This window comes from Lytechinus variegatus, chromosome 2, assembly GCF_018143015.1.
Source record: "Lytechinus variegatus isolate NC3 chromosome 2, Lvar_3.0, whole genome shotgun sequence".
Classification (NCBI taxonomy): domain Eukaryota; kingdom Metazoa; phylum Echinodermata; class Echinoidea; order Temnopleuroida; family Toxopneustidae; genus Lytechinus; species Lytechinus variegatus.
This window is the reverse complement of record NC_054741.1, coordinates 23,837,378-23,861,529: the sequence shown is the minus strand read 5'-3', so window position 1 is coordinate 23,861,529 and position 24,152 is coordinate 23,837,378. Positions and strand designations below refer to the sequence as shown.

Below are 24,152 nucleotides of genomic sequence, written 5' to 3'. Positions count from 1 at the left end.
ATAACAAGAAATATCTTGATGGGGTTTTTATCTACAGGAATGTTTGAATTTATTTTTATCTTCGTTCGATCAAAATTTCTTCTTTTTTGTTTCGTGTTCAACTGGTTTCAAAAATAATATTGAACTTTGAACTAGCATTTTGATGGCACTCGTGAAATAACATATTTTTCCTTTGCTTTCGAGTGATTGCAGGATGGAATTCTGTTGTCAAACCCTCCTCCCTGAGACCATCAATGAGTTGATATCAATACGACGTACTCTCTACCGGGGAAAGTCAACCATAATGTTACGAGAACAGGGACATATTTCATAAAACTTGTTTTAATAACAAAGCTACTGAAATCCTTCAATCCGATTGGTGACCTTGTTATAGATATTTTGCATTTGTTGTTAAAAAAGTTTTTATGAAACAGGACCCTGGACCCAAGATAGAACCACCAAAATCTATACAATACATAAAAAAGATTGATATTAGTCAAAATGAACACGAAATATTTATTTTAAGTGAATGGTGCGATGGCTTCTTTCACCTCCCCACTTGAACAAATCGTAATTTTCACCAAAGAATAATAAACCTAATAATAGATAAGAAATAAACAAATATATTGTCGGGGAAAATAGATAAGAAATAAAAAATATACATTGTCGGGGAAAGCTTCGCAATCCTCACGCATATAATATATGTAGCTCTCATAAATTTGATGGACAATGTTAGAACAATACATGTGATACACTCCTACCTGTTGCTATGTCAGGCTGATTTGCAGTATCTCGTACCGTCTGCCTCGTCAGGCAGGCCTCAACACTCCTAATTGTGACGAGCCATAGAAAATAAAATCTGATGGCATTCATGGCCATCTTGTGATTTGAATTTGGTATTAGTATCATGATTGTGATGCGACGAGTACCCCACAATGTATATTTACTGTTTGTACGATATTAAAATTTTTGCTATTAGTGTTCGTATGCTATGATTGAACTTGTTTGCAGTGTCGCTAAGCGATTCAGCTTTGGTGTATGGTATGCGATTACTCTCTTTCTCTTTCTTTCTTTGTCAGTGGCACAATAAGCCAAGGAGTTTGAGGGGGCTAGACGTGACATAATCATTATGGGGCAATTTTTTTTAAAGCTGCAAGAAACCATTTTTAAATACTTTTTTATATAAAGAAATTGCGATATATTTTGTCATGATATATCAAAAATAATAATTGCTTATTTCTCTGTCTGTCTGCGTCCCTTCCCCCTTCATCTACGTGTGATTGACTGTAGTTATGGTGACTGACTACCAGTTTATAATGAACGCAAAATAATGCGACAAATTATAAGGGGAAACGCGCTTAGGTCCATTATTTGAAAAACCGTTTTTCATCCTTAAAAAAACGGGGATGCACGGGTTAGGTCCCGATAGACCAGCATGGCATTTTCAACTCATGGATCCATTGAATTGTTAGATATGTTATTTCTGATACAAAAGCTAAAAACAACTGTAGACGTTTTACACAAACAGTAAGGAAGTCATTTGAATAGTTACACTTTTAAAAATGTTTGTTCATATTTAAACATGACATTGAAAGTCATGCTCTTCGAGCAAAAATCGTTGGATGGATAAAGATGGCGGGCTGGTTAAAATCAAGGCTAGAATTCAAATTCTATATTACATCCTGACAGACCGATTATTGGCCTGAAAAACTGCTCCAAAACATCTTTCATCGCAACACTTTGAATTAATCCATTAAAAACGAGGGAACTTATTCATTAGAGGGCGACATGGACGACAGACTGTTCTCACCCGTGTTTTAATTAGTGTCGAGTTATCACATCAGCTGTGAAGCGGCCATGACCTGATCAGGATGGGCGAACCAGTTGGTTCTCAAGTCCAGCAAGAACGGTCGGTCGCACCTTGTATCCAGAGATCAAAAGTTAAAATGCGATGTTGCTTCATAGAATCTTCAGTTGCAGCAATGATGATAAAACCTGTAGTAAGATTCGCACATGTTGTGTATCCATTATAAATATTGAATATCGATGATGATCAATGACTCTCAGACAATTTCAGAACAGTCTGTAGGTTGGTTAAAATACAGCGACGGAGTCATTTTTTTTCATTGGGGTGCATTTTTTATAAGCACAAATCATTTTAAAAGATAAAGAAAATGTTGATCACATTTATCACATAAATAACTGACAGAAAAGATCATCAATGTCTAATTGGTAATTTTTTCCCCAAACAAAATTATGCCCCACACAAAATATCAAGAATCAACTTGAAGGGAAAGGAGGGGACACTTCCTTCTTTTTCACAGACATAATATTGACCGATTATGATGCGCACCTAGATCCAATTCGGTTTATGTATATTTGATTTGTTGAATCAATAGGCAAAAATTAGTAGACACTTTTTTTTAACAAACATTTTTATTGTTCAAGAAATTACAAGAGCTATTTTTTTTTTGTAATCGCTTAGTTAACCAATAAAGTCTCTCTTTTTTTTTTTTGGGGGGGGGGGGCTGGTTGCTGTTAAATGGGTTTCTTTGTCTACAGTGGCGTAATGACCATTCCTTTTTTCCCGAGGGGGTGAATAGCAATAGCCATCCAATCATCCTTGCTTATGAAAACTTTCGTGGCAGTGCCCCCCCAAAAAAAAAATCCAGTACGCCAGACCGAGGTGCTTGATCATGTTGGTTCCTTACTGGTAAAGTGATTAGAAATCTGGTTCGTATTCAAATTTTACGAGAGTTGGGAGTTTTCATTAATGACTGTTCCATTATAAGGATGACCCATTGCTGTCCAGTATGGCGTGAATGCCACCGGGGTCATTGTCATGGGGTGAAATAGGGCGTGTCTACCCCACCCTAAAATGACCAATGACCTGAAATGATGCATTAATTGAATTCATATTTTGAACGCGTGGTTGACAAAATACCGAGAAACACTTAGGGTTACACATCTTGTTTTGGCCGTACATAATATTATTTATTTTACTTTGTCTCGACAATTGAGCCAATATAATTAGGCTTAGACAGTTGCGCCCTGTTAAAGATGTATTCAATCTTTTATATTCATATCAACTGCTGTATAACTGTTGATCTTAAGACCTACAATATCATCAAGAGTTATTGTTGATCGTTATATGTACTTTATCTCTTTTGCGTTGCAAATATAGATTTGTTATTGAAATGAGATTCCATGAGCTTTGTTTTATAAATTTTACTTTCCTTTCATTAAAGGACAAGTCCACCCCAACAAAAAGTTGATTTGAATAATAAGAGAAAAATCCAACAAGCATAACACTGAAAATTTCATCAAAATCGGATGTAAAATAAGAAAGTTATGACATTTTAAAGTTTCGCTTAATTTCATCAAACAGTTATATGCACATCCTGGCTGGTATGCAAATGAGGAAACTATGACGTCATCCACACTATTTCTTTTGTATTTTATTATATGAAATATTCTAATTTTCTCCTCATTGTCAAGTGATACAACGATTAATTCCTCCCTGAACATGTGGAATGAGCATTGTTTAATACTATATGGTTCAGTCAAGTTGGTCCTTATTGTCAAATCAATAAAAAATGAAATATTGTATAATTTAAACAATAAAAAACAAAAGAAATAGTGAGTGATGGACATCATCGACTGACTAACCTAGTTGTGCATATCACTGTTTTGTGAAAAATAAGCGAAATTTTAAAATGTCACAACTTTCTTATTTTACATCCGATTTTGATGAAATTTTCAGCACTATATGCTAGTTTGATTTTTTCTCTATTTATTCAAGTCAACAATTTCCTGGGGTGGACTTGACCTTTAAACTGCATGTGTTTGATATAAGCTGTATTATGTTATCACTCTTTCTAAAGAGCAATTTTGTTCAGGCCAAAGTAGTCCGGAATAAGAATTTAACATATTCACCAATTGTACTTCTAAAACAATATCAAACGATTTTCATCTACCCTTCACCAGGTGTAACAGCGATTATTGACCTCTCTCACAGTGCCCGCCTAAACCAGGACAAAAATTATACCAAACTCCTATCCATATAGTCACCACCGGCACCTGTGCGCCAGAGAGCGTGAAATCTCATTTACATTTGCCTCTACCAACAAGAAAAGAAATATCAATATCTCGTGGGGCTTTATTCAACTGAAATATATATCTATCTTTACATCTGTAAATATTATACTCCGATTCCGCATTTTGTTTTGGCCGCCGGGCCAGCTGTTCGCGCCCCGAGCATATAGCTGCCGAGAGGAAACGTCAAATGCGCTTCTGATCGCTTTTCGGTGATACCTCTAGCAGACGTTATTATTTAGCTTGCATACAAATAATTTAAAAAAAGAGCGGGAAATGGGAGCGTACTCAGGCGCTTTCTGATTGTTGCCTCACGGGAAAATTAAAAGTTGAAATTATTCGTTTCCCTCTAACTTAGGGTAAGTCCTGTCAAATCTAGTTAGGGCCCTCGGCGGCCTGAAGCGGGTGCCATATATATTGTAATTTATTATTTTACTTGTCAGTATTCGTTAACACCAAGGAAATATTGTATAGGTGGTCAGTCCTTGTTTTAAACACGCTAATGAGAGCATGTTTAAAAATGATTCAATTGATATATAATTATACTTGCTTGCGCCTATTACATCTATATCAATAAATGCAGCATAAATTACCGTGGCCGAAGTATAAGATTTTCAAGGGATAAAATCCTGCCAGGTTTCCATTTGACCCACCTGGGTTGAAGTTGAAGGCTCCCCACCCCTAGTCATGATTGCAATATTACAAGGCCCGTCGCCTGTCTCTGTATAGCCCCCCCCCCTCCCCTCGAATCTTTCAGTAAATATCACACTTCCTCTTCCAAACTTCCGTCTCTTCTGACCAAAATGTCATCCTCAATTCGAAATATAATAGGATGCGCAACAGACAAGAATAGATGGAATTCTATGGTATCGGTTAATGGAGAAGTTAAAAACTTATATAGTGTATAGGCCGACAGTCAACCTGTGCATAGTGGTCACTGAAGGGAAACAGCGAAAGTGGCCACTATAGACAGGTTGGCGGCCATCTTAGATTTATCATTGCAGATACTGTGCAATGTACTGGATACAGCATGTGTTTTAAACATTTTTTTGTACATAATATGCATACATGTATCTATTTCAATTGACCAAATACTTATGTTGATTGCATGATAGTTATTTCAAGAGTAAGATTCTTGTTTAAATGCAATTACAAGGGCAAGGACTAGCTATTCAACGACTGTCCGAGTCCAAAGTTTTGGGGAAGCTTGTTTTTAGTAGCCCCTGGAGGGTCTGCTGATGTTGACCGAGGGATGCAAGATGAGTGGCCACTATTTAATAGACAGGATCTTCAACGCATGAATTTCCTGCTGGTGATTTTTATGTGGCCGCTATAGACAGGTGGCCACTAAGTCATATTCGATTGTATGTATGTATTATTTTATGGAGGAGGAGGCAATAGAACTGAATAATTACACGATGAAAAATATCCAATAATATTGATATCCCTATATCTTGATGAATCTGATCGTTAAGACTAAACGTATTTTGAATGTCGCTTGGCCGAATAATAGTGACTCATTATGAATCGATTAAAACAACATTTCAAACAAATTTGTATGTAACTAGTTGTCGACATTCTGCTTTTAAATTGTTCGATGTATATGTTTACGTTGCATCATTTGAAAATTCGTAATTGTAATGATTTATCAAAGGAGATTTTTTAGGACCCCTCCAGAAAAAAGGAATGGAAGCAAATCACTTATGCTTTAGAGATTTACATTTGACCTAATCTAAGAAAAGAAAAAACAACAATATTAAAAAAAAGAAAAAAAAGAATTTCATTCAATAAATTGTCTTATTTACTTTTTAATTGAACTCAAAACTGTTGTTCTTGGAAAACGAAAATAGAAAAAGATTTCCAATCTTTATTTTCTGCATGTGAATACAAACTTCTAACTCCCTTTCACTTTTCCATATCTCGTGCATGTCAATCCACTGTAGAAAACGTGCGACGCAGCGCTCAAGAGATTGAATTAGCTTGAATTGGTAAGTTTCTGCTCTCTATTACCAAAATACTGATTATGGCTTCCCGATTGGAATTTTCATCGACGAAAGCTTGCCTTGACGAAAGACAAGACTCCGCAAGTGTTCCAAAGTCAAACGACAGAGGGAGGTACTCTAACTGTTGATAATAATTAGTGGCTGGTAATCTCGAGTAAAGAATTGTTGGAAGTGTCAGGATTCAACTTGAAGTTCATTATTTATTTTTCTTCGAAATCAGATCATTTTCAAAAATGCGTTTAAGTTGTTACCTGATTGGTAAGTAAAAAAAAATGCATATAAAATATTTGAGATAACGGGTGTTACGAAAAGCAAGGTGAATACACCCGGATGTAATTTTACTTGTTTTGAATAACAGAAATGTTTTTCCTTTCTTTATATAAGTGCAGACGCCGGACGGTGTCATGTATTGGAAATGTTGGGTATATTATTTACTCTTTGGTCTGACTTTCAACAGTTGAACCAAGTTATTCAATCTTTCTCTGCTGGTATTGGCTCACTTGAAACACAAAATGAAGAAAATAGGGTAAATGCATCTTTGTAAAGTTTAGATCAAGGTTAAATTACATAGTGTCCTGATAAGAATCATCAAGTTTCATGAGAGTTTCGAACCAGATACCCACCATCCTTTCCATCATCTAAGACCTGTATGAAATCAAGTGAGTGTTTACTAATGACATATTTCATAGAATTGTCCTTACATCCTTGAAAAAGTAGAGCATTATGGTATCATATAACCTGGGCCCTGTTGTAAAAAGAGTTACGATTGATCCGATCAATCGTAACTTTATGGAAATCCATCAGTGTCATAATTTTTTCTACGAAAAATTTGCACAATGTCCTTTTAATGCAAAGAGAAGCACGGTGAATTTTCAAGAAATCAATGAATGCATGAATATACATCACAGCTATAAAATATTTTGAACAAACATGCATAATAGATGTTGACGTTGCTGGCCGTCCAGAGTTGCGATTGATCGGATCAATCGTAAATCTTTGTACAACAGGGCCCAGATCATAATAAGCAGAGAGTGAACGACGGCTAAAGTCCACTGATCACCAACAGTTTGCAACCAAACAAGATTTCATGTTTGTCCTCAATCTTGGACTATCTCTTATACAACTTAAAACAATTTTGTTTTGCTTTGACAATAATATTTCATTGTGCAGGGACCTGTGAACTATTTTTTATTAAACCTGATAAAGGGTGCTGGTTTGGTAAAAAAATTGACATCCTCCACAAAACTTGGGGTTTTTGCTCCTAAAATGAAGGTAATTTTGGTAAAAAAAAAACAGTGACAAGCAAAAAAAAAATTTTCACTCCAAAAGGAAAGTGATTTTCTTGTATTTGTTGTTGACATTTTGGCATAAGCACCTGATTTCCCGGTGGTGCTGTCTATGGTGTATAACATACGCATCACCCCCAGAAGAGTCTTAAGGGTGTTTAAGAACCACCACGCTCCGCTTCCCAGGACCCCTGCTTTGGTAAAAAAAAAGACAACCCACACAAAAGGGTTTGTGCTCCAAAAAAGAAGGTAATTTGGGTTTAAAAAAAAAACAGTGAAAAGCCAAAAAAAAAAGGTTTTCCCTCCAAATTTTGTTTTGGTATTTTTTGTTTTTGACAGTTTGGCATAAGCACCTGATTTCCCGGTGGTGCTGTCTATGGTGTATAACATACGCAGCACCCCCAGAAAAGTCTTAAGAGTGTTTAAGAACCACCAAGCTCCGCTTCCCAGGACCCCTGCTTTGGTAAAAAAAAAAAAAAAAGACAACCCCCACAAAAGGGTTTGTGCTCCAAAAAAGAAGGTAATTTGGGTTTTAAAAAAAAACAGTGAAAAGCCAAAAAAAAAAGGTTTTCCCTCCAAATTTTTTTGTTGTATTTTTTGTTGTTGACATTTTGGCATAAGCACCTGATTTCCTGATGGTGCTGTCTATGGTGTATAACATACGCAGCACCCCCAGAAAAGTCTTAAGGGTGTTTAAGAACCACCAAACACCGCTTCCCAAGATCATGCATTAGTGTATGTCATTTGTATCTGTTGTATCCTTGCCGATCTTAATACGGACATTGTTTCTGGATCACCTGTACAATCGAAGATTTCCATTTAGATTCCGTCCCGCAACTTTTATAATTCCTATGGCATTCACCTATAAGAATTCTATTATATTTAACCTTCACATTTCAATTTTAATTCATTTAATGATATTCATGATTTATTTATTGTAATTGGATGATAAAGAAATGTTGAGAAGCATATAAAAAGTCAAAATGAAAAAAAAATTGATAAAAATAACCAAAGGTGAGCTGAAAGTCACCAATGTATCTGCGTCGAGACAGGTGACAATGTACTTGTCATCTATAGGTATGATATGTGCGTGGTGGCGTTGACACGAGAGATATGACTCGGTGCCCCACCCCTCCCCTTCCTGGCTTCTATCCTGGTATTGAGTCCACATCTCAACACAGCCATAAGCCCAAGGAATAAGCCAGTGATCGGGTAACATAATGTGTTGGTGCAACAATGGCTTCGGGCAACTGTTTCTGAAGACAAACGGGGTGAAAGAGGGAAGTAGGTCTAATTTGTCTGGACGCCCTGAAATAATGACCCACTGACAAATGTCTTTAAAACATGTATAAACATCCTTGGCAGAGACAATGGAATGTGTCGGATGTTGCCCTAGAAGCCCTGCTTGTTTTCTGTTCCTCGTGATATTTTCGTCTGACGCGGATCCAATGCTATATATCATACAAGAAAGCTCATGTTGGATTAAACAGGGAATTTGACCGGGGCCAATATAGGAGAAGCAAAGAATGGGAGTTGCTATAATGATTAAGGTCAATATCTTCCAATAATTTGATTTTGACATATGCCCCCCAAAAAAATCAAGCTTCTCTGGATTATGTAGAACCAGAAACCGTCTTTGAAACGTAATTACAATGTGATCATGAAAAATAGCTGATTACAATATTGGTGCTGATGAAGACGATGATGGTGGTGATTTTTTTTTAAAGAAAAGTAGATTCGGAAGAAATTGAAATGATGAGGAAAATTTTCGTTTGATTAGAGTTCCTCCTTTTTTCTTCCCTTTTTGTCGCCGCCCTTTACTTATCATTTCTCGTCTCTTCGTCACATTTCGTAATGTTCTGTCACCTTTCTATCGCCTCTTTTGTCACTTCCGTCACTTTTTGTCCCATTTTCGTCACCTTTTCGGCACCCTTTTACCACCATCTGTTATGCCACCGTCGCCAATTTGACATTACATTTAAAACCCACTGAACACAATATGCACTTGGTTTTACATAAACACCCGTTTTTTCTTTGCAGAAAATCACATTAAGGTCAATGTAAAACAGATTTTACTTTCATTCTGTCTTTCCTAATTATGTTCGATGTGCCCGACCCAAAATATCTGACAGCATATTGGCATTGGTGACCTTTCTCTCTTAATGGCTGTAACAAACTAGATAAATGGACTTCAGATGATTCTGATTTGATTGTTGTCACCGGTGATTCTTGCAAGACTTCGATGCTTGGATCCAATTAATGAGGAAAGCAGTCCTTGTTATAATTTTCAAAACGACCCTTGGGCTAAGATTTATTCATAAATTGACATGAATGACATCTGACTTCTGAAACCCTCTGAGCTTATAGCTTTGTTCATAGTAGAGAACGTGGTTATGTTTTTGACGAATCCTCATACGATCTTGATCTAGAGCATCCCTTTTTCTTGTAAATGATAAATTCAGACACTTCGAAACCTTGACAATTATTTTTTCCCTACAAATATCTCATTCAAATTCAAGTCTCTCGCTTATTCTTTCCTCATGATTGAGGTCGAGATGCCGTGCCTTTCCTTTTTCACGAACCTTTTATTTTGTTTCATCCCCGCCGACGGAATGCACCCCTACCCTGAAAATTCCTAGATCCGCCGTCGCTATATGGCCTAAGCCTGGTTTAATTTACAAGTCATCGAAACTTCATGATATGAAGTGAGAAATTGCTTGCAGTTTTTAAAATTTCGCCGGAAGCGGAGACCGAGATTAATCTAGACCATCTCATTGAATGTATTACTTTTTCATTTTCATGTTAGGCGAAGAAGGCATATTGTGACTATTATATTTATTTTTCGAATTCTGAAAAGATCTGAAAATTTCAGTTTTAAAAAGATTGGTATACTGTTCGACATCGAAGATTCCATAAACGAAAAAAAAATGCCGTTCTATGAAATCGTCAAGTTCAATTTTATTTTTATGAATTCAAAGTATTCGTCAGAAAATGATGAAAATATTTGCTAATTAAACATACCAACCTGACCACAGTAAATAAGAAACAAAATTATTAAATACATAATACCTTATCCCACTTTGTGTTGCAATGCTCTGTTAAAAACAAGGCCAAATTAGATCACGAAAAGACGAAAATATTAATTTCGGAAAACGGGATATGAGTAACATTGAGCAAATCGCCTTTTGAACAAGATCGGCTGACCTCCCTTGCATCCTCGTATCATAATTGCTCCAATCTGAAGCATGTCCATTAATTAAGTCTTTATTTACTACGGCGAGTAATTGAAAACAATAGGTGACAATTAAACACATCACGTGGAACTACGGTGGATGTTTTGATGATGTCATGGGTGGGTCATCATCCAGTCCCTCGGATGATTTACTCCTTTTAATTTTTTTCTCTCGATGACCTAAAAGACTCAATGGTTGTTGTCAACATCAAATTCAATTTGGGACTAATTGGAAGCAGGTTCTAAGATGTTACCTCACTCAGGATTCAGGGCTTATATCATTTTTAATATGCAACATTGAACATTGTTTAAAGTATAATTTGTGAGTTTGTCACTTTGTATCCAGTATCTGTTTCTCTTTTCCCAACCCCTCTCCCCGTCTATCTCCTCCCTGCTCTCTCTTCCTAACTTCCCCCTCTCTCTCCGTCCTCTGTGCTTATGATATTCTATTTCATTTCTGTCTCTGTTCTAATCTCTCTTTATTCTGCCGTTCACCTCATCCACTCTCGTATTTTTTCCCTCAAGTTTTGTTTTCTTTCTGTTCACTGTAAAATACGACACAGAAGTGTCGATTGAGAAACGGTTGAGAAACGATTTTTACGCCCTTCAAAAGCAACCACTCCTCTTAGTCATACATTGTTGTTCAAATTTTCCAAACAGTTATTATTATATAAGCAATATTTGCGCGACCCCTTCCACCTCTTGAACTTCAAAAGATCATCAGCAATCGAGTTTTGGTCTTTCCTTTTTATCGAAGGAGACGCCACATCAATTTCAAAGACCAACAGATTCGTAATCGCTGAAAATTGTTTTAGCCCCACATGACCTAAAAAGACCTCGAGGTCATTGGCAAGTTCATCTTTAGTAAGCAGTTATAAGTCGACGAATTGCTGCTCTCTTGTAATCTGGAAGTATGACATTATGACGCCTATACCAGTTGAACGGAGCCATGATTATTACCGTAGTAAATAGACAGACGAAACTGCATGATAGAATTCTAAAAGGGTAACTTTTCCCCCATATGTAACAGATTGAGACATGAATAGTGATTACCAGTAATTAATATCTAAAACTGATATTCATGTTGTGTGAAATTAACGTTGTAAATTTAAACCTTTTTAAAATTCAAAAAGTTGTCAATACATATATACGTGTCCAAAAAATTTGGGTCTTTTTTCCCAATGTGGGGAGCATATTTTCCAGTATAGGTTAAAAAAAAAGCAGAAATTACTTTAGAATGGGGAAAATTTTCATCACACTGGATAAATAAAAATGCCCAAAAGAATTGCCCAATTTTGGTTGAACACATAATTACCTTCATGCACGGAGCATTTTTACCCAATATTTTTTAGAGTGTACAAAGGATGACATTTAATTTGTTACATTTCCACATGACCCCATTCAACCTCTATTACTGGGAACCGTTTCTTCAATTTTTTGTCCGACAAGTTGTCAGATCTGACATCTTTCCTTGATTATGATTGGCTGAGAAGCACCATTACCATGGTGACTGTCAGATAAAATAGGACTTGTCGGATACAACGTCCGACAAGTCCTTGCATGAAACGCCTCCCTGATATCGAAGTACCTCAAAATAAAGAATTGTCTGCATCGTTTAAAAACAATTAAAACAGTATAATTATCTGGGTTAATGCCCTTTTATTCGTTATGTAACTAGTGCTTTATGATCTACAAGTATAAAATACCAAGAGTTTAAAATTAAATTTTATGCATCACATACATTTACACATAATATTATTACACCCAACGTTGACTACCTGCACATATATATAATTTTTGTCAATCTTTCATATAATTAAACATACTGCAAGCAAACGCGTTATCATCGGACTGGGCATTATGCAACCTTAATTGTCATTGAAATATGTCAAAGGCACGATACTTGAGGCATTTAACAAATAGAATGGATTTCACTCTTAAATAAGAATATCAACAATGCATTTTGAAATGGTTAGGGGTAAATTGATAGGCATTATATTTCCTGAATTGCTTTCATTATGATAAATCAAGTTCTATTTACAAATTTCATATCATCATCATTATGTTGTAGAGATATTCCATTCATTCTTAAAGTCAGGCGTAACTTTACGAACGGTTTTATGAAACAGTCCCCCTGCCGGTAAATCGGTTCTGCGAGTGCAGGGGATGGTAATGACCTGGGCCCCGTCTTACAAAGAGTTATGATTGATCCAATTAATCGTAAGTCTATGGAAATCCATCAGTGTCATAATTTTTTTATACAGGAAATTTACAAAATGGCCTTTGTATCAAAGGCAAACAAACCAAATTGTCAAGAAATCAATGAATTTATGAAAATACATCATCTCTAGAAATATTTTTGAACAAGCATGTATTTTTAGATGTAGGCATTGCTGGCTTTCAATAGTTCAGTTTGATCAGATCAATGGCAACTCTTTGTATAAGACGTGACCCAAATGACCATCGATGCAGGTGCATGATGGTACTGAAAATGACCCTCCCTAATTTGAAAGGTATCTTTAATATCTGAATTACGTCATACAACAAGATGTGATGTCAGTTCGACAACCGGAACTATTTGAGAAGTTACATCGTAATAACATCACTTAAATCCATGCAGAACCATATATCACTTTGGAAGTCAGATAAAGTGCAACGCTCGTGAGCATGCGCGGCGAATTCGTGAGATTGTTGGTCCCTCCAGAGAAGGGGGGGGGGCACCCCGCCCCCATCCCGATTGTCGTCGCCCATGCTCGCAAAGTAAAGCCTTTACAAATACACAAACAGTTGATTTCTACCCGTTATTAGTCCAAGGCAATAATGGTATCTCGACAATTAAAATGGGTTCGTTAGACTAGATGATTAACTTGCATCAAATTTCCAAATATATATACATGTATATGTTTTAATAGGCCGTCTTTTATTCTACTATTCTAGCTGGTACTTGTTTCTATCAATATCAAAGGCCAAATTATTTCAAATTTTCAAATACATGACAGAATAATTATAATCAATTAGGAAATGTTAAATTTTCATGTAAAAAAAAGCAAATGTAATAAATTCTCCGTCAGTCCACATTGATTTATTTTGCTCATTATACCAATGCTAAAAAGTACACATAAAATAATAAACGATTGGAACCAATATAAGAGGCATTTTGTATGGTTAACACAAATCTCCAACTGTGGGTACTGTGTGCACAATGTCTTCGTGTTGGTTTTCTGATATTTTAACCTGATTTCGCTCAATTGAACTTCGACATTATATAGTCTTTTCACGTATAGTATCCAGGCCAAAATGCACCTGGCCCTTAGAATCACCTCTCTAAACGTTATCATTTTACAGGCCGAGGCTGCAATGATTAGGCAGATTCCTGGTCGTGCCTATCTGCTCCTTCGCGATATGCTGTCTTTTCCTATTCGTCTTCAAGAAGTTAGTCTGTGATTCAACAAGCGACCGCAACTCCGTCATCGTCACCATCGGAGCTAATTTGATCAAGGAATCCTTTTGCCTTGTGTAATTTGAAGATCACCTTGTCTCCAACCGTTAGTAAACCACAGGGATGATCCGTGAAGATGCGGGATGTACATCGACTTAGAACTGCCCCGAATTCACCGCATCCTTGATCGCATCCTTTCTTGTTGGCCCAGTGGTCAGTGTTGGCAGAGATGTGTATTCTCGTATCAAACGCTCTTCAACACAATAGCCAACTTTAGCTTAACAAATTCATTGATATCAAGTAATAAGAAACATATCGATATATACAAATGCCCACATATAAAGGTATACAAATCGCATAAAAAAATTCCTCGAATGCATTGATCTTTACTTTATTTTTTATTTTTTGATTCCTTGACAATGACGTAAAGTTCCGCCTGGCATGCCGTCTATGTCGGAATAAGATAGAGATGCAGAGATCAAAGGTCCGAACTTCGATGTCTTCGCATAGCTCAGCATCTGCTCCTCCAGTGTCCCACTCGATGGGATTAAAGCCATAGGTATCATATCAGCTCCACCATATCCCATGTAAAACAAGATTACACCATTAAGCAGTTAGGTAAATCAAATGGCCAATACGTCTCCTTTTTCTGGAAACGTCCTTGCACAGAGCCCGTTATTTCAGTGGCTCTTTCTTGGTGGAGTGGTTGTTTCCGCTGACAATGTGTGTCATCTGCTTGTTGGAGATGATCCTACGGAGGAACTGGGCTGGTTGGTCGATATCCGTGAAGCGACATTGGATGATGCATCGGATAACATCTGCAACGATAATGATAGAGAGTAAAGACAACGAAAGTCAATTAATGCCCATTCTCTTTTATTTCAAAGATATGATTAATTACATTTGGGCCGGTATTGTGATGACGATGAATTCCCAAAAAAGCGGCATGCATGGTCATGAAAAGAGTATGAATACGCATGTACTTTCTTATGTGCATTTGTGGGGATACAATCAGCAGCGTACAGATGGGGGCTTCGGGTCCCACACGACTAATAAAAAAAGAAAAGGAAAGAGAGAAGGATGAATTTGAATATTATAATCTGAATATTCTTATGGCAAAATATATCACAAAATTTGATCTTTGTAATAAAAATGCCCATTTCTTTAAATAAATCAAACCCGATGCGCCATATTTGGCCCCCTCAAAGTTGTTGACTTAGTACTCCAATGAATACATTTTGTTTAAACGTGTGTTGATTAGATATTGTCATGTATGAAGGGTGTCGACTTATTAATATGTAAAGCATGACATCACGCGCTCAATTAAAATTGTCAGTTATCTCTGAATCAATTTATGATAAAAGATTTAAATCGTATAAGATTCGATTAGCGATGTTAAGGAATCAATGAGCTCACAATCGGACATCACTTTGTCAATAACAATCAATTATCTTTGACATGATAGATGCTTAAACATGGTCAATTAAGTCACAACAGTGTTCTCAATGAGTCATGGGAGTTTAACCTACATCGTTAATGATCTATAACCCGAAAATTGTTTCGTCACGGGGAATTGAAGGGGGATACTGCTAGAAATGACCCCCATCGAAATGTTGCTTCAGGAAATTTTGTCTGGTTCATAAAGTCCGAGAGGGGGACACGAGGGACCCGAAGGGGTCTCGAGGCAGGAGAGAGCCAGAGAGGGGTCATGGCTGAAGTCATCGATGACCACCTCTAAGAATTGTTCCTGAAAAACACCAAATTGGTCAAGACTTTTAGCTATGAAGCGCAATTCCTCTTTCGGTTGAACTACAAGGAGGGGCATCCGATTGTTCAGATCTCCGAATGAAGTACAATTCCTTCATATGATTTTAAATACAAGAAGCCGTATCCTTACTTCCTATAAGAAAAATCACTATTTACCCCCGTATTTACCTCCGATCTATTTGAGGAATACCCCAACTCGATCATGCCGGCGAACGTATATGCGCCCTTTTCATCTCGACGCAAGAGAGCGAAGCAATATACGCAATACGCAATATTGTGGTAGGTAATAATAATTTGTGTTGGTCTGATGAGCCCTCTATTGATTCTGATAACTCGGATGATGACCATGCATATCACCAGAATTTTTGCCAAATTGGCTTTGGGGTCGCGAATAATCTAAATAAAGTTAGATTCCTTTATTGATTCAGGAACTTCTTCTACCTGACTAATCAGAATTTGTTTTAGTTAACGGTAAAAAGGAAACGTCAAACAGTGAGACGAATGGAAGTGGCACTTTTCGGAAATAAGTCTGATTGTAGGGTGACTGCAATGAATAAGTGTGTTTTGTCTTGCTTTGAAATCAATACTAAATGGAACTAAGTAATTAAGTGGATGGGAGTGGCGAGGAGTGTTCTTAAGACTCCTGTCTTTTCTTCTGTTATCGAGATGATACAAATCAAAACAAAACGAATTTCATACCTTGCCTAGATTTATCCAGGGCAAGGAGTTTCCCAGACCGTTATGGTCAAGATTTCAGAGTGGACCCTCCTTTTTTTGCAAACTAAAAACAAAGCATTTTTTAGCAGACAGCAACCATCTCATCCTTCTTCTTTACTTCCCCGATGCGTCTTCCAATATTGGGATTTCCTTACAAGACGTTGACCCTATATACACTCTCTGTGACCTGACGCACTATGATGCGTTCGCACTGTGCTGGCATTCGGGAATTCTCAAACCGATTGGACAATTTTGCTTCAAGTACGTGTAGCGCATCCCTATGCTTCAGTCACATTAATGAAGCCGACTCCAGACCGATCAAAGCCATTGCGTTATATCCAATGACATGAATCATCGGTCGGTTGGCAGTAAGGGTCATTGGTGTGACTGCGTCATGGCTGGTCATCATTATTCTTGGCTCGCTTTGGCCTCTAACATGTCTAAGTTGGAGAAAGTATAGAGCGTACTCCCACTGCGGGTTGCACAGACACTGTGACACTTAGGATTCATTATTGAATCATTTGGAAATAGAGAGGTTGGCACGTTTCCACTGCTTGTCGTGCAACTGTGTGACGCATCTTCTGCTGGTGCATGATGATGCCATACAGTCTCACCAACGAAACCGACTCCAAACCGATTGATGGTATGCCACTGGTAACAACGTAAAAAACTTTGGTCGGTCTCGAGTCGGTTTCGCCTGTGTGACCGGCCATAAACTGTAAGTACCGAGGTATCCGTTTCAAGGCGGATACACGGGTACACCTTTCCATGCGCAGACCGGTTGTAACTTTCTCAGACATACTGGATTAAAAGAAAATGCAAACATGCTTCTTTACTCAAGACCGTCGAGATCTTAGATGAACTGATATACACCCTTTCCTTCCCCTTCAAACGCCCGCTGTATTCTTTGTATCATTTTCCATAATCAATTGTTTAATTTTTTTCTTGTTCATTTCTAAATAATGCTGCTGACATCATTTTAAAAATCGTATTCTGATTTGTTTTGATTATGTGTTGTTCTTTTTTTTTTAAGTAGGCGGTCACATATCACACCCTATCCTGTATTGCGTGAAACAATCTTTCCTCTTTCTTCTGGATGTGTTTGTTTATTTGAAAACAACCATCGACGAAAGATGTCAAGTAATTGACAAACAATCATAATATTTTAGATATCAAGTACAGAGTCGTGGTCAGACCTTATTTTTATGACATCGAACATCTGCATTTTTCAAACGTGGGCAGCGTTATGAATCAAAATACCCAGAAGGGATGTATTCAAACTTGACTTTGTTGTACCCCCTTTCTCATTTCCCACGCGAGCTCTGACGTCTAATTGGTATCCCGTATGGTATCGTTCGTTCATGGTAGATATAATGCTAATAAAAAACGAAAGTTTCTAATAATCATTTTGTGGTTCCTTGATATAACCATGGGATTCCCTTGTGTCTGTAATGATTTGATTTGATATTGATTCACAGTCATTACCCTAATAAGAAATATGTAAATAAACACAGAAGGGGTCAACGTTTTGTCGAAAAGTTGAGATTTTCTAAACCCGTTGCGATAGCAGGTCAAAAGACTTTTTTCGAATAACAAGTTATAATACCCTGAATACGCACATTCCTTGGCAAAAAAACTATTATTCAATATTATCTTAAGTGGCTAGTCAAGAAAATAATGACGTATATGTCTTATCTTGGAGATCATCATGATTTAAAAAAAATGTTGATATCAACTGACACCCTTCCTTTGTCCAACAATACAACCTTGCTTTGATTTTATATGTCTGTGGCAAACTGGTAAGTATTATCTATCAAATCTTGTTAATGACCTAAGCCACTACCGGAGTTGTAACCTATACTACCTGTGTTCCGTTCATGACCAGAGCTTGAAGGTTATTACTTATCTTTGATGAGTAAGAGTGAGTGGCCTGGGTTATAAAGCGTCTACAAGTGGATGATGAATATAGTCCACTTGACTAGAGATTGTTATTTCGATTATTTAGACTATTTAAGATTATCATCTGGAGAAAAAATGATGTTCAATTGTCGATTCTTATTGAAACAGTGAGACGTGAATGGGTATATGTTGCCTCGTTGAATCGTTGGATCTCATCATAATCATAATTGGAATCACAAGTTGGTTCAAAGCTTATATATGATAGATTATTAAACAATTAATTTACTATGATCATCAAAAATATGAGTGGAATGTGATCATATTCATTTTGCAAAAATCAGTATCTCTCATACTTGAAAATGGTAACCCTTTTAATAATATTTTTCAAAATGCAAAAGAAAAATGGGAAAACAAATTTCAGGAGGAGAGCACAAGAACGCACAATGTATTTGAAGGGTTAAGCAAAAGTAGAACCCGGTTTACCAGAAATTATAAAAAATCGTTGTCTCGAAACGGTTGTAAACGGTTGTAAACAAGACAACAATGCTCACGGACGGAAGGATGTGGGATTAATGTTGTTTGTATCTTTGTCTTTAAACACGTTAAAAGTAGAAAGGAAATGTAGGAGGAGGAAAACAAGTCAGTTCGTTCATAGTTTTTAATTTTATCCAAGATGAAATAGTAATCAGATACAGGAAATGAATGTAGGCCTACAACCAGGAGAGAATTGGAACACTTTATTGATTTTGAATCATAATCATAAACTCCATGATAAAGTGCAGATTTTAAAAGTATGCCTTTATTTTCAGGCTACCACAGACAGTCTGCAGGCACAGACCCTGAATTGATCAACAAGTGTGCCTCCACGCAAAGACTAGCACATACAAAACTTACTATTCCGCACACAAGGCATGAGTAGGCTGCACATTCAGACCTTTAACTCGAGTGAATCATTTGCCCAGCAGACTAACTACAGACTGCAATTTTCCAATTCAATTTTCATGCACTTTAGAGTCTGAATTGAAGAAAAAAATCTATTTAATCTGTGTTTCATTGATTTTCCAATCACATATTAGCTCAAAATTGAAAAAAAAGGAGAAATGTTTATATTTCAGTAGTACTTCTGAAGAATTTTAAGTTTTTCATTCAACCCAAAATGAAAATGGGGTAAATGGGATAGCTGTTGACTTTTCTGAGAACCACGGGGTAATTTCAACAAAGTTATCTTATGAAAACGATCACTCAAATGCAGGCTTAAAGTAGTCTAATCAAAATACTTCATATCTCAAAAATCTTCTTAATAATTATACATATTCTGGGGATTAACTCTACAATTTCTGTGCTTATATAGTTTCGTTGCACTTTTAAGACGTCATTTTGGCCAAGCCAGATTAGATTACCGTGTAAGGGGGTTTACACCTGGGGGTAAGACCAAGGCAGGAGTAAACTTATTCCTTGATTGGTTGCGGTTTGCTAACAACGGGGTTCACCACGAAGTACACACTCTCAGTTCAAGGGCTTTAGTTATTGAATTCTTAATGAACGTGGCAAGCATTTCTTTCTCTCTCCTCCTATTTCTATTTTGTTAGCATTGACATTTTGATTGATGGTGACAGGCTGGTGTAATTATGATTATAATTGTTTAATTCAATCCATGTATTTGCGAAACGATGATTGTTTTGAATTAGACCACTTCGTCTACCTAAATGAAATAAGGAATGCAAAGTGCTACCATTAACGATTCCTGAAATGCCAAAATGTGGTTGAAGAATATTGTTAACATTATTTTTATACCACAGAAGCTCTTAAAATTCCTTTTCCTTCAAATTTTATTCATTTAGTGAGTGATTTATCATAAGAAAAAAATGTGTTCTTTTTTCCAACTTTGACAAAATTATACGTTATAGTATACTATGAAGTTTCAGGAAATGGCTCTGACTCGAATGAGTTTATATTGCAGCCATTGATAATGATATTCTGCCTTCTGATAATCATAAATCTATATGAGTGGTTTGAAATTTTTCATTACACCAAGGCAGGGGCGCAGGCGGTACCAGAGGGGGGAGCGGGGGCGACCGCCCCTCCCCTAAATTTTCAAGTAGTGAAAACATTTTAAAGGGAGAAAATGAAAAGAGGGGGAATTAGGACGAAAGGAGGCAGAAGATAATTAAATGGAGATGTCTTGATCACGAAAATATGACACCATCTCTAGGTTTAATATCTTGTCCCCCCCCTTTACCAATTAAAATATCCTTGCGCAGTCCCTTGATCAAAACTGTTTAATGAAGCTATTGTTTCAAATTTCGGCACAATGCTTAAACTTAATGTGATTATCATCCGTAAAATCTATCTCAGATTCATAAACCATGTGGGTTATATTCTAAAAGAGTTCAAGTTAAAGAAAATGACTCCATGGCATTATTGTTTAGCCTGTATGTTTTGATAAAGTGTAGAATAGCTTCCTCGATCAGTTTTCCCGGAAACAGTTGATTGGATATTCAGGTATATGGGCAGTGTGGATAGAAGCGTGTTAAGTTGAAATAAATTGAAATTACATTGCATCCCAGAAAAAAAAGAAACCTGAAATTACATGTTTTATGATTATACGTTGTGCCTTATTGTGCTTATATCACTTTGTTTTATTTGTAACAATTTTTAATTAAAACGTAAGCATACTAACATAGTTAAAAGAATTTGGAGAATTATTTTAAACAAGTTATGCGTTCTCATTTTATTGGTTTGGATTTCTTATTAAAGGGCAGAAAACAATTACCCTCCAGATTATTTTGATACGCTCTCCTCAACACCTCCTCAAGTTATTTTACTGACTTACGCGTTATTATGTATAATAAGTTGCAACATTTGGAATGGGATTCAAAGCTCGATATGCCATCTATCAATTAGCATGAAAAAAGGAAAATCCTCGGTTCCTTTTTTGCGATTTTTCTTGGAAATAGTGTAAAATAGATTGATTCAAATGATTAAAACTCTTAAGCCTTTTCGCACCAATAATGTGTAGTATATTGGGACAAATGATTAGTTGCAATACACGATAAGTCGTCTCAATCATAGTAACCGTCGTCATCGTCGTCGTCATCATCATTAATATAATTTTATAGTCTTATATCAACCTGTCCAATTTCATCTGTCTTGTTTCTCGTCTTTCCTCGTTACTTATCTATGTATCATGTTAACGTATATCTTAAGGTTACCTTACGACTGGTTCACGATCTGATTTTGGAACAAATCGCATTTTTTATCTTTTTTCTGAGAATGTAAATTGAAAGTATCTTTCTATTTGAGGTTCATATTAAATGAAAATATACTAATATAACCATTTTGGATGATTGCAAGCCTTTTTTACTTTGGAGTAATGGCCAAATTAGTTTCAAATCGTAGCCAATCGTACTATTGATACGACATCATTAAGACTAGATATTGAAATCGCTTTTATTCTGATAAGGATGATAGCATGATGTAGAACATTACACAGTAAGATATTCCATGTCTCAATATTAGCATCAAATTCTACTACGCTTTACTCCAAAATCGGGTCGCAAAGCAATCGCAAGGTGTGCGGTGGCTTTAACACACTTTTGTGTTAATCAGTGGCCACTGATAGTTGAAAATATTCAATCGATTTCTGTAAAGATTATATGTTGCCGATAATGAAATACAATGATTACGAATGAACAACGTATGATATCAATGAAACTTACTTTTGAAATGAGGATGTTTTGTAGCATAGATGAATGGATTGACGCAGCTCCCTAAGAGATAGATAGCTCCAGCATAAGGCACTATGTGGTCACTCCCTGGAATCATCAACGAAACACTGTACGGAGTCAAGCAAAGAAAGAAAGCGATCACGACATAGAAGAGATTCCTTGTGATCTCAAGCTGTCGTCTGCTAAAATGCTGCTTGGTTTGTCTCCTGTTTAAGTCCTGGAAAAACTTCTCCCCCTTCTCCGCCGACTCGGATGTACGCGACATGGGCGGCGACGTCGCAACGGCGTCGGATGGCGTCTTTGGCGGAAACGACGACGATGAGGGTTCCGAAGACGACATCGTCTTCATGTGACGTTTCACGTAGGCGAATATTTTGCAGTAGCATACGATGATGATGACGAGGGGGCCGGGGTAGAAGATGGTTGCAAGCATCATGTCGTAGATGCTGGCGTTGTCGGTGTGCTTTGGACCGCATCTAGTGTACTTCTCATCGAATCCAATCTCACCGATAGAGAACAGGGGCGGGAAGACGGTGAAGACTGTCGGTACGATCCACGTAAGGAGAGTCGTGAAGACCAGGTTACGGGTTCGATAGAAGCTACGGTAGCGATGGCTGGGTTGAGTGACGAGGAAAAGGCGATTGAGAGCGATGGCGGCCAAGGTAAATATACTACACCCAGACGATATGATGCTGCTTGCCGCTGCGATCGAACACGTCCATTCGGCGATCGGATACGTCTCCGTACTCAACACGGCGATGACATGGAAAGGCATGAGAATGCACGTGAACATATCGGCAACACTAAGGTTGACGACATAAACATTGGTGGCTGTCCGTAGCTTCCTTGAGAGTGCCACACCGGTGATGACGAGGCCGTTCCCTAGGAGACCGACGACGGCAATTAAAGCCGACATCGTAGCAAGAAAAATCCGCTCCGTATAATGGAGAGGACTTTCATAATCGTACGGTGCTTCCGTGATGACAAAGTCCGTTTCATTCATGTTGACAAAGTCCCGTGTTCAGGGTCGATGAAGTTATAAGAAATAAGTTTACTTTATGGTAGTGTGAGCGAATCCCAAAAAAATTCCAAGCTTACAGTCAAACCTCCAAAGAGGAGAGTAGATATCAATAAAAATCAATGTCTGCGATTATTGAATTCAGATGTCTATCCCAAACAGATCCTGAATTGCGTTGACCTTTTTGATGTATGCGATAATCAAAAACACAGTAAGTAATGTTATTCAGCTCAAAACATGGTCACTAGACATTCATTGTAAGAATAATCCATGGTCCATCGTCTCTCTTAAGAAAATGATCTTTATAGTTATTCTTGTTGCAGCCTCAAGTGTATCAAGGAAGAAGATGTTTACTTAATCTCAACATTTGAGTACGTGATGGCCCGTATAATAATCACGCAGTATATTCTTCACAATTAAGATAAAAAGATTTATATATATTTATATATATATATGAAGAGAGTGACGCCGAGAAGAAAAATTTCGTGTTTTTTTTCGCGAGAGAGCTGTAGACCAGAGTATGTAATAAAAATTACATATTGATCAGTATGTCCTCCGAGGTGAGCAATGTCATTTGAAGATTGAGTTACAGCAGTCTCCATATAACCAGCAATAAAAGATACATTGACCGTATAATGAGATCAAGTACCATCTAAAGAAGGCTGCCAATATCCGCCAGTGATCCTTTGGATGGTTGAGCTTTTATGTCAAATACCAGGTGTGTCCGTGAGCAAAAAAAATGTTTAGAAGAGAATCGAATTGGGGTTATCGAACCTTGGTTGAGAAGCATTACAATTTGATTCCTTCATAAAGCCAGGTTTATCAGCCAGTTAATGGCGCCAAACTTGAGGTAGAAAATGAGGATCAGCTCAGATTATATCCTGAATGTACTTTCAATTCCTCTGGTGGAGTAACGTGATACATGGCATAGGTGGTATTACAGAAAAGTTTGAGGCGTGCTAAGATTGGCTCAAAATACCACTTTTGAA

At 37.1% G+C, this 24,152-nt stretch overlaps 1 protein-coding gene across 1 annotated transcript; it reads right to left on the bottom strand.

Moving 5' to 3' along the window:
• Nucleotides 1-12,357: 12,357 nt before the first annotated feature.
• On the bottom strand, nt 12,358-23,604 carry LOC121407633 (alpha-1A adrenergic receptor-like). Its single transcript, XM_041598801.1, has 2 exons — nt 22,137-23,604; nt 12,358-14,852 (listed from the first exon to the last, which is right to left on the bottom strand). Exons 1-2 carry the CDS (start codon nt 23,146-23,148, stop codon nt 14,710-14,712), a joined length of 1,155 nt encoding a protein of 384 aa, XP_041454735.1. The 5' UTR covers nt 23,149-23,604; the 3' UTR covers nt 12,358-14,709.
• Nucleotides 23,605-24,152: the final 548 nt, after the last annotated feature.

Excerpts from the sequence above, each read along its gene's own strand:
- LOC121407633 (XM_041598801.1), bottom strand. The coding sequence starts at position 23,148 with ATGAATGAAACGGACTTTGTCATCACGGAAGCACCGTACGATTATGAA. Across the intron at positions 14,853-22,136 it reads AAAACATCCTCATTTCAAAA|ATGTTATCCGATGCATCATC; the intron begins GTAAGTTTCATT and ends TTATCGTTGCAG.